At 41.3% G+C, this 19,923-nt stretch overlaps 1 protein-coding gene across 4 annotated transcripts in view; it reads right to left on the bottom strand.

Moving 5' to 3' along the window:
* Positions 1–19,923, bottom strand: part of LOC126419783 (UDP-glucosyltransferase 2-like) — a 335,883-nt gene that overhangs the window by 278,185 nt on the left and 37,775 nt on the right. For all 4 annotated transcript variants that reach the window (XM_050086968.1, XM_050086964.1, XM_050086963.1 and 1 more), the window contains exons 4-5: positions 9,527–9,749; positions 6,531–6,750 (exon numbers count right to left, since the gene is read on the bottom strand). In XM_050086968.1, the coding sequence (XP_049942925.1) occupies positions 6,531–6,750; positions 9,527–9,749 (443 nt within the window). The remainder of the gene's footprint in view (positions 1–6,530; positions 6,751–9,526; positions 9,750–19,923) is intronic.

The following is a 19,923-nucleotide window of genomic DNA, read 5'->3' as shown; positions in this document are numbered from 1 at the left end:
ACAGGTACGTTATCATCCCTTGATAAATAAGGTATTAATGCAGCTTACATTTATATAATGAGAAACAGATATGTTTAAAACTGTTAGTCAGGATAACGGAAAAATCAGAATTGAAAGCTGGTCCAGGGAAGGAGATCGTGAAATTCAAATAGTTGAACTGAGAAAACAAAGAAGAAATACGATTTAAGAAGAAGGTGCCTAAACCAAGAGCGTGACTAGTGAGGAGCAGGTAAGGGTCAATGCCCTTCTAGACCCCTTAGAAAAAGCGAACTCACACTCACTCCAATAAAGCTCACACAAGTGTAAATCCAGCATCAGTTTTAAGAAATTGAGAGTATTTAATGGACACTGATTAGAAGCGAGTAAACTAACAACTATTTATCACGTAATCTCAAAATTATTTACTTGTTAGCTGAGTAACCCTTCATCGCCCAAGTATTTATTTATTCCACTCTTCTATTAGTCCATCTCCCTCTTGCCCCCCTCTCTGCCCATATCCTCATCCTCTACCCCGCTCTCTCTGTCCACTTCCTGCTTCTCCCCTTCTCTGTACATCACCCTGTTATCACGCCCAACACATCCCAATGAGAGTTGCTGCGTTTTACCTGCTCAGTATTTCTTTCCAGATAACAACGGATGGTGTACCAAGTTTCGTTGAAATCGATCCTGTAGCTTAGGAGGACATGTTGAATATTTATAATACTTGGAGATTTGCCGTTATTTTCACTGAAAATGGAGATTCTAGAAACTTGCAATACCGTTGTGTCTTCAATTCGTTATGTTTCTCCTATTTTTAACCAGTCGATGTCAAAAACCACTGAAACATCGGTATAGGAAGTGCGTACATGTGTCACAACGTTACCTACCTGACAGCAAAACAAGATATACAAATCTCAGACAAACTGTACTCTCTCCGTTAATAACGTAGTATGTAGTAGGAACCAAGTATAAAGTTCTTCCCGGAATGTGTTTGGTGATTAATAAGGACACTGCTGAGTTTTATTTCATAAGAAATTGTGTTTCGTTCCCTTCACTTCTCTTCCTTTATTGCCCCTCTCCCCATCAGTTCAGATCCTGGGCACGCTCTCGATTTCAACTACAGTTGTGTTGCTGATGAAATTGTATTGTTTGCCCTAGTATTAATAAGCGTCGTTAGTGGAAGTAGTTAACAGTAAGTTTGAAAGGAAGACTGAAAATGAATTACACCAAGCCTGAAATAATGCGTAATTATCTCGTCGAAAAGGAAATCGCCGTGTTACTATTTTCTTTGAGGGCAACACAAACACCCAGTCCCGGGTCAGAGAAAATCCCCAACCTGGCCAGAAATCGAACCCGGTACCCTGTGATCCAGAGGCAGCAATGCTAGCCATAGCCACTAGACCACGAGCTACGGACTTGAGACATGGGGAGGGGGAAGAAGTGAGATTAGTAGTAGATAACGACCGATAGCACAGCAAAAGAATTAAAGGGAAGAACTAAATAAGATTTTAAGAACAAAGTTACGAAAGATTACATTAAACGTGTATAGGTACATCTCTGGGTACAAACATAAATATTTTTGTTTATTAATTATTTTTGGCAGTAAATGTCAATACATTCAGACATTACAAGAATGTAAATGTTTGAAGGTATCCGTATGTATCTTTGCTGTCAGAGAGCCTGTCTTCGACTGTGGAGACCGAACAGTTGAGCGGTAGGACTGAGACGAGAAAACTTTTATTGTTGACTTGTGGTATTGTTGATGTGTTGGTTTTCATGCGCAGAGACGCATTAATAATGAGGGACCTGTGACCTCTGCTTTGTGCGTGGATCATCTCAGATAGTTTACACGTGTGCAACGAATGCAAATAAGTTGGCTGTTGATGAAACAATACGTGCGCACATCAGGTTTGTACATTTCTAGGAGTGTTCTTTGATATAACTGTATTGTATCAATCAGTGAAATAAAACTATTTCGAGTGTGCCACGGATCTGAACATTGTAAAGGCGAATGTGCTCTGTAAATAAGTTAGTGCCGCGTTTTTCAAACTGTGCCTACCCTGGAACTGTAACCCCACGACATCAGGTTCACCACGGCAGCTGCGACATTACAGGAGTCCTTTCGTCATCCGTTTTCTCTTAAAAATGATATGTACTGCCAGTAGTAATAATGTAATTCGTCTGTATAGAGCACCAAAGTATAAATGTAATGTTTGCGCCACATCCCGCCGCACAAATTTTCTTCTGTTCAGTAAAATAGTAATAAATGTTCTTGGCGTGATCTTTTTGACAGCTGATTCTGGCCCTGCAACTTCTTCGACGTTATTGTGTCTACCGGTCTTCAGAATAAGATTGTTCATCACTTAACTGAGAAACTATGTAGGTCAGGGAATGTACACAGGGTGTAAGCCGAAAAACTTGATTTCAGTATCTGAATAGTCTTGCTTACAGAAAAACGTAACGTTTCTACCAGCTATTTTGCCAGTTGCTGGGTCTACAATAGACTTGACAGCCTTCACACAAGGTAACTGCCGGCTGATTTTATCATCTGTCCATTTTTTTTTTCTATTTTGAACAAATTATCAGCCGTAAGTTGGCAAGATGAAATTTTCTTGTTTCTGAGATAAACCGCTTTGAGCTGTATACGGACGTTTACAGGATCTGAGTTAACGACCATTGCGCTCTCATTTAAATATTTAGACGAAAGAGTCAGCCTTCAGGAATTGCGAAACGAACCCTGTCATACAGGACCATATGCCACAAAGGGCGCAGATTCACCACGAGACAGGAAAACTCACAGGCGTCTATTGTCTATTGAGGCCTAAGCGCTGTAATATGCGAGTGAGACAGACGTGAACCTACATCATAGGGAAACTCAACAGAAGGATTTGGTGGCCAAGGAGACGTAGCAGTGTTAAATATGGTAGACCTAAGATCGGCCATAAAGGGAAACATTTATGAAAACTATTTAATTCTGTAGTAATGCAGGGGATCAAGCCACAGTAATTTTAATCTCCCATCCTCCATAAGTTTTCATGGTGATCCCAATAAAACTTAAATATTTATCGTATCTATAATGGTTTAGGATTTACTGTTGAAGTGAAACTAACAAAGACCTGAATGCTAAAATCTGAACGCTTTGGTCGATCTTAACGATCGACATTTCATATTGAAGCGCATCATTAAAATGACAAACGTAGTGAATATCAACTCTGTAACTTTATTTGTTTAAAAGATATAGTAAATTTAAATTATCAGTATTTAAGTTAAGCATCAGATCATCGTTTCCTCCACACAAAACACATTGAACGATGACAGCATGACACCTTATTCAATCATTAGGTAATAGAATACTTGTTGTAATGTTTAGTGCATAACAGTTACTTTAGTTCTTTATTTATTTATCAGGAAGCACATTGGTGCAAAGCTACTGGCCGTGACATTCAAAGTTTAGAAGGATATTATATTGGTTTTATGTAAAAGAATTTAACGTTTATTATCTAATGGATATCATTGTTACTTTATTTAGAACGTGAAAGTGGTCAAGCTTTGAAAATGAAAAGTAATGTAGAATAAGCTGTAGCCAATCAGATGGACGGCTTCAGGAAAGGGAACTGCCCTAGTCAGTTGAGTGACAATGTTCGACGCGCGCGGAAAACACGGCCGGACACGGGCAGAGAGGGGCAGTTCTGGTCGGGACACCAAAGGGGACGGTTCGGCTGGAGATAACAAAAAGAGACAGTGCTGGCGGAGACGCGGAAGCGGACTGTCGGTGTTTAGGTTGCTGTGAGATGAAACGACTTAGAAAATTTCGCGTTGTGTGGTACCGCGGGATTTAGTCTCTGAGCGCGAAGATAACGAGGTGGAATATTAGACTTGTATTTCGCGATGAGATTGTGAATGATCGAACTGTGTCAAATGGATATGCGTTCGAGTGTAACAGTAACTCTAAATACGACCACTTCCGGTATTAGTTTGCTTTCTGAATAAACATTATTCTAACCAAATCGCAACTGTTTGGCCTACATCATTTATGGGTCGTTAATTTAGTTCCCGATATTATTACTGCTGTTATTATATGTTACGTTAACTTTGTAATTCGCAAACTTGCCATCAGCCAGAAAATTTAACCAAAGGGTCACAAGTGTCTAATTTAGGGCGTGTAATGAGATACGTGCGGTTCAACCCCTAGACGAGTTTGAGCCAAGACATTTCGACGAAGAGGAACCGCATGTGAGACCGAACATCTTTGGGATGTTAGCTCTTGCGGAACAAGACCGGTTTATGACTTCATATCACACCTTCACGTGTACATACGTCAGTAAAACATAAAGACCTGATACGGAAAGAGGGGGACTCTACCTTCTCAAAGTAAAATACTATTACCTTCAACAAGCAGGACTTAATAGTTCAAACTGAATAGTTGAGAAACTGACATGTTAAAAGCACGTTTACTTCACACCAGGAAGCGGCGACAGCGGTTTATTTCAGAAACATGGGCTACTTCAGCTGCGGTTGTCATCAACAGAAAACTATTTGAAATTTTCTTGTCTCTTAAGAAATGTGCTTGCATTCTTTTTACACAGGCTTTCTTTCCCGTACAAGCATGTTTTGTGACTCGATTTCTCTGATGGGCTTTAAGGAAGCATCTTCTCTACCCGGGAAACAGCTTTGCCAAGGGACTGAACACATTTGTATGATCCTATCTGGGAAGCACAATTCTCCAACTCATCTACAGTGAGTACAGATTTTAGTTTATGCCAGAACTTCCTTTATCTTTCAGTTTCCTTCTTACAATGAGCAATTAAATTTTTTTCAGATGTGGATGCCTTTATCTTCGTGTTTTCCTATCTTTTTCTACCCTGTTTGCGTTCATTTCCTTTACGGGTGCTGTATTTGCTGGCATCTTTCTGCATCTTTTCTCGAAATCGTGTTTTATGCTTTGCTGACATTGTTTTTCCTTTTTTTCCTAAATAAATGAAAAGTCATTATTAATATAAACGATTAAGGCACTTGCTGTACCAACCAGCATAGCTTGAAAATGACAAGGAGTGTTAAATGGTTTAGATTTCAGTAACAAAAAAAAAAAAAAAACTGCCACAGATGGGACACAATTACTTTCAACATTCGTACGTTGGTATTTACGTATTAAACACTACTTTATGTGTCACTGCGTGTATTTATTGAGTTTTCTCACTCCTAAGCTAAAATCAATAGCATTTTTATAATTGCTTCTTCCTGTTTTTCGTCATGGATGGGGCACTAAAAGCGTAGCTGTTTTTGTAAATTACTGCATACTTTTCTTTAAAAACTGAAATTTGTCTGAAGGATAACGTTCTGCTCTTGAAACTCAAGAACTGAAACAACTGTGGCTGCAACGTAAATTTAGATAACTGCCAACGTAAAAAGCAAACATTTTGTCCTCCATCCTCATCTACTGAAGTGCTGACTTGGTTTAACTGTATTTCCTCAAATGATTTTGTAACTCCGGTAATTTTCTCACGACACGCAAATTGAACTTTTGTAGATTCAGAAAATTTGGACGTAAATTTAATTAAAAATAAAAATCAAAACAGTCTCTGACTTTTTCACATGTGTTGGAGTTCCGTTCGTGTTTTGAACTTCATGTAGAGCGGAATGGAACGTCATATATGTGTCCACATAAATCTGTAATTCAAATACTGACTAAGTCTGATGATCGTTAGGAAGAATGGAAACTGGTGGCAATAAAAAAAAGTTAAGAGAATGTGACAACGGTTTAACACGATTTGAGACAAATGCCTGGTAGCTACACGGTGCTCCAGCTACAGAAAACGTATTCCAAAACTTACGTTGTCAGCCTAATCAAGATACAAGAGTTCAACAGAACTTTTGTTAACTCAAATACTTGGGACGCTCTATCAGCGTTCTGCAAAAACTGCGCTTGACTTGGTAGCTTAGAAGTCTCATAATTAGACCCAGTGAGCACTTTCGTCCATGACAAGTCAGGACCAAATGATGGTAGAGAAAAAGGGAGGGGGAGCGAAACGAATATGCATTGACTCTGACGTGTCTTTCTCTCGTATCAAGACAGCTGACGATCGAACCGTATCGTGTTGCTGAAGCGCCATGTGTTATCTACAGTTTTATGTGGCAGAGTATTTAGAACTAGCCAGATGTAACACCAGGAAACCCTTAGGCAGCATGTAGTTCAAATGGCTCCAAGCACTATGGGACTTATCATCTGAGGTCATCAGTCCCCTTGACTTGGAACTACTTAAACCTAACTAACCTAACGACATCACACGCGTCCATGCCCGAGGCAGGATTCAAACCTGCGACCGTAGCAGCCGCGTGGTTCCGGACTGAAGCGCATAGAACTGCTCAGCCACAGCGGCCGGCGTAACATGTAGGACATGATAATTTGTTATTTACTGTGAAAGCTACATCCTAAGAGTTTCAAGCACCAGTCTCAACTGTTTGAGAGCTTCCAACAGCTGAGACAGCAATAAAGAAAGTATCTACTTAAGTTCTTGTGCAAGCAGATTTAAAGTAATCTGTAGATACATTACCTTGGATTTGTGAGAATTTCTTTTAGAGCCCAATTCAAAGATTCTTCTGTGACATTGTTAAAGTTGAGCATAATGCCGTATCCAGACTCTTGTGCTTTGATAAGATTTGCTGTTTGGTCACCAAACACAGGAAATCCAAGTAGAGGCACGCCATTATAGAGAGCTTCTTGCAAACCCATCATTCCTCCGTGAGTCATAAACAACTTTATATTTTTGTGAGCTGAGAAAGAAAGAAAGAAAGTAACATCAGAAATTGCCAAGCATGTTGATAAAAAGAGAAAACAATTTATGACCGTTTGTAAGAAATTAATAAACAGCAACTGATAATTTTTTATATTTTTGTGAGCTGAGAAAGAAAGAAAGTAACCTCAGAAATTCTCAACCATGCTGATAAACGGAGAAGACAATTTATGACCATTTGTAATGGGACGCTAGGTTTCATAGTATGTCTTGTGTCCCGTCGTATTGTTTATTCTTCGACATGCGAAATTGTGTATGAATCTGTTACTTCCATTATCTTAACTTTCGCTGGGTACCAGTCTCTTTGGGAAACAATGACAACGTCCATATTTTGTTTCGCCTCTGCTGACTTATATGCACGTTTAGAACGTTTCACCTGCGAGTTTAAGGTTCGGATTGGTATGCAACTTAAGAGAGAAGCCGCTCGGCCAATCTGTTCGGCAGACACTGTTACCGAAATAAATAATTTTGTTCCGTGAAACCTCCAGACTCAGTTTTGTTCACCTGAAGCAAAGGTCGGTTAGCCCACGTCAAGCTAATCACGGCACAGTTGTTAACCCTGTGAGAAATTGTCTTTATGAATAAAAAATGACTTTACAACTTTGTAATGATATAGAAATTTATTGAGATAACTTACGAAATCGGTAGATGTGTCATTTTGTAGCAAGCAGCCTCAAGTTTGTGAATCAGTATCCCATTCCGCCACCGGGAGCGCCAGTGTAGTGCGCAGTTAAAATGTCTGCTTTCACTGCTGTGGGGCGTACTCGCTGTGCGCTTTGAAACTTTTTTTGTTCCACAGATCGATGAAGAAGACAGAGATTGGAAGGTTTACTACCAGCAAGATGGTGCACTACCACATTTTCTCACGGAAATTTGAGGTTTCCTCGATAATCGCTTCCCAGATCGGTGGATCGGCTGTGAATGTCCAATCGCATGGCCACCTCGCTCCCCAGACTTCACACCACTGGATTTCTTTCTCTGCGGTTTCGTTGACCGTGTGTATGTTCCTCCCCTACCAAACAAAAGAGCCGACCTGAAAAATTGTTTTTACGCTGCCATGCACAAGTTACACCCGATTTGCTGCAGCGAATGTGTGAAGAAATTGATTACCACTGGGAAGTTTGCTGCATCACAAATGGAAAAAGCATATGTGATATAAAAAGAGAATTTTATCAATTTATGCTATAATTTTAGACAGACTATTCTAGAATCTCTTGTAGACAGCTCTTTAATCATTTCAGTATACTGACAACAGCATCGCATTACATTTGCTACATTATGAAGTTTGTCACCAACCCATCACATTGTGCAAGCATTCTCTTTCATAAATATAGCACTAGAAGAAGAAGAAACGACTTCACTATCCATCACTCAGTGTGGCTCAGAAAGGGGAGAAGTACTAAGTCATAAAAATCTGTGACAACCTAGATAGTGGTGTAAGAATTTAATATATTATAAAATTAAGTTCAGACATGGACTGAATTGATAACTGTGTGACAACTCCTTCTCCATCATATAAGAGTGCCTAAATACTTAATAATGTGACGTCTCTCTCTCTCTCTCTCTCTCTCTCTCTCTCTCTCTCTCTCTCTCTCTCTGTGTGTGTGTGTGTGTGTGTGTGTGTGTGTGTGTGTTAGGTTATGACTCCATTAGATGTAAAAATGTAAGTTACGTCAATCATGCAAATGGGCAAATGTTGTCAGTTTTTTCGCCAAGAAGATTTACAGTAACTATGAAACTCACTTGGAGATCATGATTGTGACCTATTGAAGATACAACAAATAAGTAAACTAAAGAACTTTGGGAGCAAAATCTCCAAATTCGATTTGATGACAGAAGAATGTTGGAAAATGGCATCTGCAGTTAACACTCACACAGTTTCGGTTCTAACTCAGTTTCTCCCTATGTACGTAATGTTAATTAAGTGTTTCACTCGAATTCCCGACTAATATCTTGTCAAGAACCACAAGGAGCAGTTTGCCGACGTCCTGCCGGTAGTCGCTACATGTACGCTCTAACGCGTCAGTTGGACACAATTTGGCAAGATGTCCCACGGGAAGCCATCCAACAAACATATAAATCAATGCCAAGCCGAATAACTGCTTGCATAAGGGCCAGATGTGGACCAGCGTGTTATTTACTAACCCAGTTTGTGAAGCTTTTTCTCCTGAATCAATCATTAAATTTTTCTGAAATTTTAATCACTGATTTGTCTATAAATGTACATCACATCTACCGAATTGCGTCCCATTTGTATAATTCCTTTGTGGTGTCTTAGATTGTAATTGCTTTACTGTTGCTCGTAATGCTTGGTTTGCCAAAAAGAACTTGGAGAATTAATTGGAGAATCGATGACTGGCAGATTACGTACCTCACATAAATGTACATGAACCTAGTCGAGTGACTCAAAAGTATTTAAGAACTATCAAAAAAGTTCAATACGGTTGATGTTCTTTGCTGGCGAGTAGTGTTGATCATGTGATCGTTTCATCGACGCCATATTATCGATATGTTCGTCCACTCAGAAGTACACTTGCAGGTGCTGGAGAGAGTGGAAGAAGAGGAAAGAAAAGGTGATTCACTAGAATATTATTGGTCTTTAATAATGAATGACAATATGGGTGAAGAAGTAAACGTAGGAGAGCAAGAGGAGAAAAATAGACTCGAAGTGAATTAAAAAAAAAAAAAAAAGGCAGGCGATACTGAGGATGTTTTGTAATTCTTATTACAGGCAAACGGCAGGTATACAGACTTACCTAGTATATCACTCTGAGGAAACCATTTTCCAATCTTGAGGTTGTCTGGTGGATTGGCGAGAGTATCTGTTTCAAACTTCCAGATGATTTTCTCTTTGAGCTTGGAGAACACACCGAGGAAGACGTTAATTATGTCTTGTGGCAAGTCTGCACTTTGTACGGCGCTACCCAAGCTAAAGTAGATCACACCGTCTGTTGCAGCATCCAGAAATTTTTGCAGGTCCTGGAATGAAACGCATCTCTGTAGACGACACATTGCGATAATGTTCGGTTCACAGTTTCGCTATAATTGTAGTAAAATATAATTTTAAGTTTTTCCTCCCAGTACAAGTTACCACTCTTCACTCGTTGTGGTCTTTTTCGAAATTATGGATTAACGTAACTTTCAGCACCAATCTCTCCTGTGCAACTTTCTTCATATCTGCAAAACTACTGCGACCTGCATACATTTCAGTTTGCTTATTGCATTCAGTCTTGCTCTCAAGAATTTACTTCCCCCCAGTACCAGGGACGCTCCATTACCAAATTAACTATTCCTTGATGGCTCAGGATGTATTCTTCTGATGAATTTTTACTATAAATCCATTCTCTCGCCGATTTGATTGATTATCTCTGCACTGGTTAGCCCATGTACCCATCTAATCTTCAGAATTCCTGTACCCCTCAAAAGCTTGTATTCTGTTCCTATCTGTTCTACCATAAACGTATCAGTTCCATATGACGAAAGTTTTACAGAAATACTTCCAAAAAGATCTGCTAGAATTTACATTCTCTGTTAACGTATGCCTCTTTTTCAGAAAACTTTTTTCTCGTTACTGCCAATCTGGCCTCTACTTTGCAGGCGCCAGTTAGTTTCCAGTCCAAATAACAACACCCATCTACTACATTTTGCCTCTCATTGCTTAACCTAAAACTCCCCTACATCACCTGATTTAATTCAACTACACTCATCATATTACTATTTAATATTCATGTTATCTTTCGATGACACTGTACGGTTCCACTATTTTCTTCGTCCTTTACCATCTCTAATAGATTAACACTGCCATTGGTCAAGTTGAGCAATTTTATTTTTTCCCCCTGAACTTTAATTCTTTTTCCTTTAGTGCTGGTTCTGTTCACAGTCAGTAAGTTACACATCCAGAGTATTTCATGAACAGTTCAGCATACTGCAGCAAGGTGAGAATGACCTTTCTCGCGACGACGTCCTTGTGTAAACGTTCTCCGTTTTCTGGCCACGTGAAATACAACCTCAAGCTTTTGACGATCACGGTTGTCACCTTTATATGAGCAACTGACTGCCGAGGCTGCTGTTGTGGAGGCCTCCCGCAGCCGACAGTTGGCTGGTCGGCAAACGTGATCATTACGTCATGCCACGAGAGACTGAGTCAACGTTTACAACTACAGTCTGTAAACCACTGTGGAATGCAAGCCAGAGAGTAACCTCCGGGATTTTTTTCTTGTTCCATTCACGCAAGGAGCGCTGGGGGAATGACTGTTCCAGTGCCTCTGTGTATGCTGTAATTAATGTAATCTTTACTTCATGATCCGTATGGGAGCGATATGTAGAGCGTTGTAATATTTTCCTAGGGGCAGCATTTAAAAGCAGTTATTAGAATTTATTTAGCAGGCTTTCGCTGGCTAGTTTACGTCTATCTTCAAGTGTGAGCCAGTTGTAATGAGAGTGATCATATCTTGTAAAATACAATACTCTAAAATTCATGTATTCATGTTATGAAATAAATCTGTTTCAGTTTTATATATTAGTTCTGTTTATGAAATAATACAGGGTGTATCAAAAAATACCATCCGATTTGGTACGTCTATATTTCTGAAACTAATAAATATATACAATGAATTTTGTTTTTTGATTAATAGGGAACTCAAAAAGCTTTCTTTTTCATGCCTTCTCATAGGTGTTCAATATGCCCCCCTTGAGATGCACGGTATATGCCAATGCGGTATTCAAATTGTTTCCACATTGCAGCTAGCATGTCTTGAGTTACAGCTTCCACAGCTGCTGTTATGCGATGTCTCAGTTCATTCATTGTTGTTGGTAACGGAGGCACATAAACTGAATTTTTTTTAAAAACCCCCACAAAAAATAATCACACACAGTCTGGTCTGGCAACCTTGAAGGCCAGTAATGTGAGACTGAATAATTTGCACCAGTGCAACAGATCCATCGTTCAATAATCCTTTGATTTAAAAATTCCCGCACTTCCAGATACCATTGTGGCGGTGCGTCATACTGTTGGTAGATGAAATCGTTCGAATCAGTCTACAACTGTGGGAAAAGAAAGTTCCCAAGCATATCGAGACATCTGTAACATTGTCTCGGAAATGAAAAATGGACCATACACCTTTTCCCTGAAACTGCACAAAAGACATTAAATTTTGGAGATCCCCTATCATGTTGTACAACTTCATGTGGTTGTTCCGTACCCCATATTCTCACTTTTATAACGGTTCACCTTACATGCAAATGGAATGTTGCATCGTCACTAAATACTAAGCGTGGAAGAAGACTGTAATCCTCCATCTTGCCAAGAACGAAATTACACAACTCCACTCGTTGTTGTTTGTCGCCTTAGCGAAGAACTTGCAGTAGCTGTCTTTTGCATGGTTTCATGTGTAAACGTCGACGCAACAGACGCCAGACAGACATCGGGTGATGTTGAGCAGTCGAGCTGCACGGCGAACGGATTTCTGCGGACTCCTTGTGAAACTATGACAGATGCTTTCGACGTCTGTGCCAGACACTTGGGGACGGCCCGGCGATTTACCTTTACACAAACAACCTGTTTCTCGGCATTGTTCATACCATGGTGTAATGCTCTGTGCTGTAGGACGATCCACAGCGTACCTAGTACGAAAGTCGCGCTGAACAATTATTGCTGACCGGCACTGCGCAAAACGTAGGACACAAAACGCTCTCTGTTGTCGCAACACCATTTTTACCAGAACTGGAGTGGGTGCACACTGCTGCTACCTAGCGGAACCATGTAAAACTAGAGTTTTTTCTTTCCAACAGTACATTTTTCACGCACATATCTCAAATAACATAATAGTCAACATTTTTAAAAATCGGATGATTCTTTTTGATACACCCTGCAAAAGAATTAATTAGACTTTCATATCTACCATCATGTAGAGGTGACCCACTGTAATCAAAACTGTAGATCTAAAATTCTAATTCACTCTTATATTATTTCACAAACAGAACTAATTTCATTTGAAACTGTAATTTCAATTTAAAATTACTCTCATTATTTGTATTCGTATAATTATTCCGAAATACCTACGTTTCTAGAATTTGTAGGCTTAGAGAAAGCTTTTGACAATGTTGACCGAAATACTCTCTTTCAAATTCTGAAGGTGGCAGGGATCAAACACAGGGAAGCGAAAGGGTACTTACAGTTTGAGCAGAAACCAGACGGCAGGCACGAAAGGGAAGCAGTGGTTGAGAGGGGAGAGAGACAGGGTTGTAGCATATCCTCAGTGTTATTAAATCTGTATATCGAGCAAGCAGTAAAGGAAACAAAAGCAAAATTTGGAGTAGGAATTAAAATCGATGGAGAAAAAAATAAAAACTTTAAGGTTTGCGGATACATTGTAATTCTGTCAGAGAAAGAAAGGACGTGGAAGAGCAGTTGAACGGAACTGACATTGTCTTCAAAGGAGGATATAAGATGAACATCAACAAAAGCAAAACGAGGATAATGGAGTGTTGTCGAATTAAATCAGGTGATGCTGAGGAAATTAGATTAAGAAATGAGTCACTTAAAGTACCGTAGTAAATGAGTTTTGCTATTTGGGGAGCAAAATAACTGATGACGGCCGAAGTAGAGAGGGTATAAAATGTAGACTGTCAATGGCAAGAAAAGCGTTTCCGAAGAAGAGAAATTTGTTAACATCGAGTATAGAAGTAAGTGTTAGGAAGCCTTTTCTGAAAATATTTGTATGGAGTGTCGCCATTTATGGAAGTGAAACATGGACAATAAATAATTTAGACAAGAAGAAAACAGAACCTTTCGAAATATGGTGCTACAGAAGAATGCTGAAGATTCCATGGGTAGATCACATAACTAATGAGGAGGGGAGCATTGGGGAGAAGAGGAAATTGTGGCACAGCTTGACCAGAAGAAGGGATCGGATGTTCCGAGGCATCAAGGCATTACCAATTTAGTACTGGAGGGTAGCGTAGAGGATAAGAAATCGTAGAGGGGGACCAAGGTATGGATACACTAAGCAGATTCAGAATGGTATGAGTTGCAGTAGTTACTTGGAGACGAAGAAGCTTGCACAGGATGGACTAGCATAGAGAGCTGCATCAAACCAGTCTCTGGACTGAAGATCACAACAATAACAACAGTTATTCCGAAAAAATAGATAAGAAGTATTCAATTGTGAATGTATTCAAGTGTTATATGAATGCGTAGTGACTGTTTTTTCGAACATGTCGGAAAGAACAGACACTACTCGGTATCTGCACCTGTGACACATATTAAGTAAATTAAAGGTGGAGCAGGGAGAAAGGAGAGGAAGTGGGACGAACTGTTGATGTCAGCTGCATAAGGACTTTCTGCGGCAGCAGCGGCGGAGAGTGAAAATGTGTGCCACATCGAGATTTGAACCTGGGATCTGCAGATTGCTAGGCTGGTGTGTGAACCACTGCGCCATCCGGACACAGTGTTTACAACACCTGCACGGACTTCTCGACCGACCCACATTCCCACCCAGCGTCGCCTGCACGCAGTCCCCCGTCCGTGTCGCCGTGTGTGTGCTGTCCTTAGGTTAGTTAGGTTTAAGTAGATCTAACTCTAGGGGACTGATTTGGCTCTGAGCACTATGAGACTTAACTGCTGTGGTCATCAGTCCCCTAGAACTTAGAACTACTTAAACCTGACTAACCTAAGGACATCACACACATCCATGCCCGAGGCAGGATTCGAACCTGGGACCGTAGCGGTCACGCGGCTCCAGACTGTAGCGCCTAGAACCGCACGGCCACTCCGGCCGGCTTAGAGCCACTTGAACCATTTTTTCCCAACGTGGGCACGTTGTTGCTGCTCGTCTGCTGGGTGATTCCGTAACCGAGAGAGCCGAAGTGTGTGGTGTTTCAAGAGGCACCGTATCGAAGATTTATACCGCATACGGGGAAAATGGAGAAACGCCATCCGCTGAGTCACAACGCGGTCGAACGTGTGTGTTGACCGATCGTGACACACGGTCACTGAAGAGGATTGTGACGAAAAGTAAGAGGATGATCGCTGCGGAAGTCACTGTAGAAGTGGGTGTCTCAGTCCCGAACCCTGTCAGCACTTAAACAACACGAAGGTGCTCCATAACCAGGGGACGCAAATGCCCGTAACAGGAAGAAATGGTCCCGAAGACACAAAACCTCGGCTGTTGAACGGTGGGAGCGCGTCATTTGGTCGGGCGATTCTCGTGTCTCACGGCTTCCAACTTCTGGCCAAGTTTACGACACAAGAGTGAAGAATGACAGGGTTCGCTGATGATTCGGGCAACCATATGATGGTACTCCACGAGTCCCATAGTTACCTCTCCACGGTCGCATTACTGCCGAGGCTTTTGTGACTATACTGGCTGATCAGGTCCACCTCATGGTACGAGGCTCGTTCCCCAACGGGTATGCTGCGAACCAAGACGACAAGGCCCCAACTGACACATCTCGCATCTTCCAGGACTGGTTTTGCAAACACGACGATGATCTGTCGCATGTCTCCTGGGCGCCAAAGTCTCCCCACTTCCATCACCGCTACCTGAAATTGCGAATGTTTAGCAGGAAGAATTCCTGTTTTTGATGTTTACATATTTTTCTCCATCCCATGTATCTGTTTCGCACAACCAAGTCTCTTCAACAAAATTTTGTTGTCGAGAATTAAATACTGTATTTTTCCATTTCAATGTGGGTCATCTACCCTTGGCACCCAATGATCCTTTATTAATAAAAAGCACTTAATGTGGTTTACCACTCCTGTAAATAATTACCTTGTTATTTCAGCTAAAATAAGAGGCTAGCAGATTTAATGCCTTATTTGAATTCATTTCCATATCTCGAACCGTTCATGAAATATAATGTATGCCCACAGATACATACGACAGCTGTATCTTGAATATGACAGAAAGTATTTTCCTACTGAAGCTTTCTTGACGAAAATAATCGTGTCCTTCGTAAGGAAAAAGCTACATGCTCAGTGATATCCAGTTGAAGGAAGAGGAGGTGCTCCCACCATCCATAGGGAAGGAAAAACTGAAATGCAAATCACAAATTTTTGTTCCGTGGAACAAACTTTTAAGAGTAACTCGACGATATTTTTCAACACTGAAGCGCCAAAGAAACGAGTATAGGCATTCGTTTTCAAATTCAGAGATATTTAGAAAGATAGAAGACTACGCTGCGATCGACTACGCCTATATAAGACAACAAGTGTCAGGCGCAGTTTTAGATCGATTGCTGCTGCTACAGTGGCCGCTTATCAAGATTTACGTAAGTTTGAACGTGATGTTATAGCTGGCGCACGAGCCATGGGACACAGCATCTCCGAGGACATTTTCCCTTACGAGGATTTCACGAGTGTGCCGTGAATATCAGGAATCCGGTAAACATCAGACATCGCTGCAGCCGGAAATGATCCTCCAGAACGGGACCAACGACGACTGAAGAGAATTGTTCAACATGATGCTAGTGCAACTCTTTTGCAAACTGCTGTAGATTTCAGTACTCGGCCATCAAAAAGTGTCAGCGTGCAAACTATTCAACGAAACATCATCGATATACGCTTTCGGAGCCGAAGACCCACTCGTGTACCCTTGATGGCTGCAAGACACAAAGTTTTACGCTTCGCCTGGCCCCTTGGACTGTTAATGACTGGAAACATGTTGCCTGGTCGAACGAGCCTCGTTTCAAATTGTATCGAGCGGGTGGACGTGTACAGGTATGGAGGCAACCTCATGAATCCATGGTACCTGCATGTCTGCAGGGGACTGTTCAAGCTGGTGGAGGCTCTGTAATGGTGTGGGACGTGTGCAGCTGGAGTGATATGGGACCCCTGATATGTCTAGATACTACTCTGGCATGTGACACGTATGTCCGCATCCTGTCTGATCACCTGCATCCATTCGTGTCCATTGTGCATTCCGACGGGACGGACTTGGGCAACTCCAACAGGACAATGCGACACCCCATACGTCCAGAATTGCTACAGAGTAGCTCCAGGAACACTCTTCTGAGTGCTGGCCACCAAAATCCCCAGACATAACATTATTTATCATATCTGGAATGCTTTGCAACGTACTGTTCAGAAGAGATCTCCACCCCCGCGTACTCTCACGGATTTATGTTCAGCCCTGCAGGATTCATGGTGCCAGTTCCCTCCAGCACTGCCTCAGACATCAGTCGAGTCCATGCCACGTCGTGTTGCTGCACTTCCGCGTGCTTGCGGAGGCCCTACACGATAGTAGGCAGGTGTACCAGTTTCTTTGGCTTTACAGTGTAAAAGTAAGCTTCTGAAATATTCGGTTTCCATTACATTACCATTAGTAAACTTGAGATTGTATTTTATCGTTTAGTTTACATTTACAAACACATTTATTTGGCCTGTTTTCTGCACTAATTTTATTTTCGCACAACTTAGACTTGGGTTTACTGTCTCTTTTTCTAATGAAAACCAGCGGTCGTTTGTGATTTCGTTCTGCGTGCACGCCCAGTATTACTCATCAGTGCTATTTGGTAGTCGTACCAGACACTTGAGAAATATTCTAGAGTGGCGAGTGGCTCGCAAGCGTGTTTTTGTGAGCAATTTCGTTAGTAGACTCTGGTTATATTTCTGGAGCATCCTGCCAATGAACCGAAGCTTCCCGTCTGTTTAACCTACGTTGGAGGCTATGATATCATTTCGTTTCGTATCCCAACAAATCGTTACACCCAAGTACTTGTATGAGTTGACCGTTTGTGATTATGACTCATCGATACTGCTATCATAGGATACTATGGTTGGCTCTGAGCACTATGGGACTCAACTGCTGAGGTCATTAGTCCCCTAGAACTTAGAACTAGTTAAACCTAACTAACCTAAGGACATCACAAACATCCATGCCCGAGGCAGGATTCGAACCTGCGACCGTAGCGGTCTTGCGGTTCCAGACTGCAGCGCCTTTAACCGCACGGCCACTTCGGCCGGCATAGGATACTATGTTTTTCCTGTTTCGCAAAGAGCACAAATATACATTTCCGAACATTTAAAGAAAACTGTCATTCCTTGCACCATTTCGATATTTTATGCACATTTGAATGTAAATCAGAGGAATTTTTTCAGGTAGTACCTCATCAAAGATAACATCATTATATGCGAAGTCAATGCAGTTCATGACTTAAGTTCATGGCTTGTAGAAAATAAACTAATGCCAAATCACAGCAAGACTCAGTTTTTACAGTTTCTAACACACAATTCAGCAAAACACGACATTTTAATTTCACAGAATGAGCATATGATTACTGAAACGGAACAGTTCAAATTTCTAGCTGTTCAGATAAATAGTGAACTGTCGTGGAAAGCCCACGTTCAGGATCCTGTTCAAAGACTTAATGCTGCCACTTTTACTATTCGAACGGTGTTTGAACGAAAATTAGTCCACTTTGCTTATTTTCATTCGCTTATGTCGTATGGTATTATATTTTGGGGTAACTCTTCGCATTCTCAAAGGATATTTCTGGCTGAGAAACGGGCAGTTCGGGCAATAAGTGGTGTAATGTTACGAACCTCTTGCCGACCCCTGTTCACTAGTCTTGGTATTCTGACATTGACCCCTCAGTATACAGGGTGTGCCATTTATCCTGATCACCCTAAGTAACTATTTGCCCAGATGCAGATTACAAAATGTTTCAAGCAAATGTTCTTTATCCGTCAGGAGGACATCAATCAGCGTGATTGCCTTCGTTGTAGCTTTGTCTTTTACAAAGATATGAACAGCGGTATGACTTTTTTAAATAGCACCCTGTATTTTTTATTCGGTAATTCATTTCCTCTCCTAAAGACCTATTCAGAAATGTATCACAGTGTACCATTCACTAAAGCACAACGTTATTAATTACATAACACAACATTGACGTTGGCGCTCCCAGTGTTTAGTGCAGGTACTGGGGGTAATGGAACACATCCATGTGCTGACGTTGACAGAGGAGAAATGTAAACATTAGTAGAATGCACACCCGTCATTTCGTCAACCATCGTCAGTTGAAGAGTTGTGTGAGTAGAATTTAAGCCAACGAAGAGAAGGTAGAAACGCTGCTCGTCTATGGGGAAAGTAAGTTAGCTGAACAGTAAGTGCGATACTGTTTTCTTATGTACGGGTACATTTAGTACAGTAGTTTTGTCCATTTAAATACTGCTGTGTAGAGTAGGCATACAGTAAAGGCTGTCCTTTCTACAAACTGCATCGACATAACGTTTCTTTTATTGTTGTTGTTGTTGTTGTTGTTGAAGGTAGGGGAAATGCTACACAGGCAGTGGAACTGTAGAGAGAGCGATATCCTTCCCGACGGACGTTTTCTCGTCTTGTTGCGACGCTTCAAGGGTGTGGCGGATCGCCGCCCGTCGGGGCCAGCTCAGGCGACTGAGTTGATCCCGGTGGCGGCCCCATCTGGCCCCTCACTTATGACGAACCGGCTTTCAACAACTGACGATGACAGGATTGACTCTTCGAATTCTGACGCGCACTCTCGTGATCGAGTGTTCATTCTTATGAACAAACTGGCCCACGGGGCTCCTACCCTGGACGAGAGGACGACGAGGCGGCTATACTCGCCTTCTGTAACATTTAGAAGGCTGCCGCTCTACCGCACCTGAGGCAGCTAAAATGCGCGTCATATATCTTGGCGGCCGAGTTTAGGTTCGTTCTGCGCATCTGACGTCACAAAACAAAGTCAGCCAATGAACAGAGAACGACGTTGCCAGATCTCGACTGCAGTGCAGAGTGCAGACGAGTGTCTTCAGTTTTAGAAACGTTCAGTCATAAATAAAGTAATAGAGCAAAAGCAATGTCTTGATAGCAGACTATCTTCTATAAAAAGTTTGGAAAAAGCATTCTTTATACCAATTGCTTCATATTCTATTAATTAATTAAACCAAACAAGCAATAAGACTCCTAAATCAGGCGATAGCAAGGAAAGGTGTTTGTTTCAATCTCACGAACTGCTTTTTCGTAATACAGAACAGTGGTAATTGTTTATTTCCTACTGTACTTCGACGAAGCGTGAGTAATTCATAGTCATACCAACAGTATTTATAAGTAGTTGCGTGAGTGTTAGAGTCCTTATGGAGTTACACTGTTCAATGAGCTGAGGTAGTGGAATGGTTAAGGTGTTGGGCTGT

This window comes from Schistocerca serialis, chromosome 9 (genome assembly GCF_023864345.2).
Source record: "Schistocerca serialis cubense isolate TAMUIC-IGC-003099 chromosome 9, iqSchSeri2.2, whole genome shotgun sequence".
NCBI classification, from domain to species: Eukaryota; Metazoa; Arthropoda; class Insecta; order Orthoptera; family Acrididae; genus Schistocerca; species Schistocerca serialis.
The sequence above is the reverse complement of the archived record's forward strand: the minus strand, read 5'-3'. Positions and strand labels throughout refer to the sequence as shown.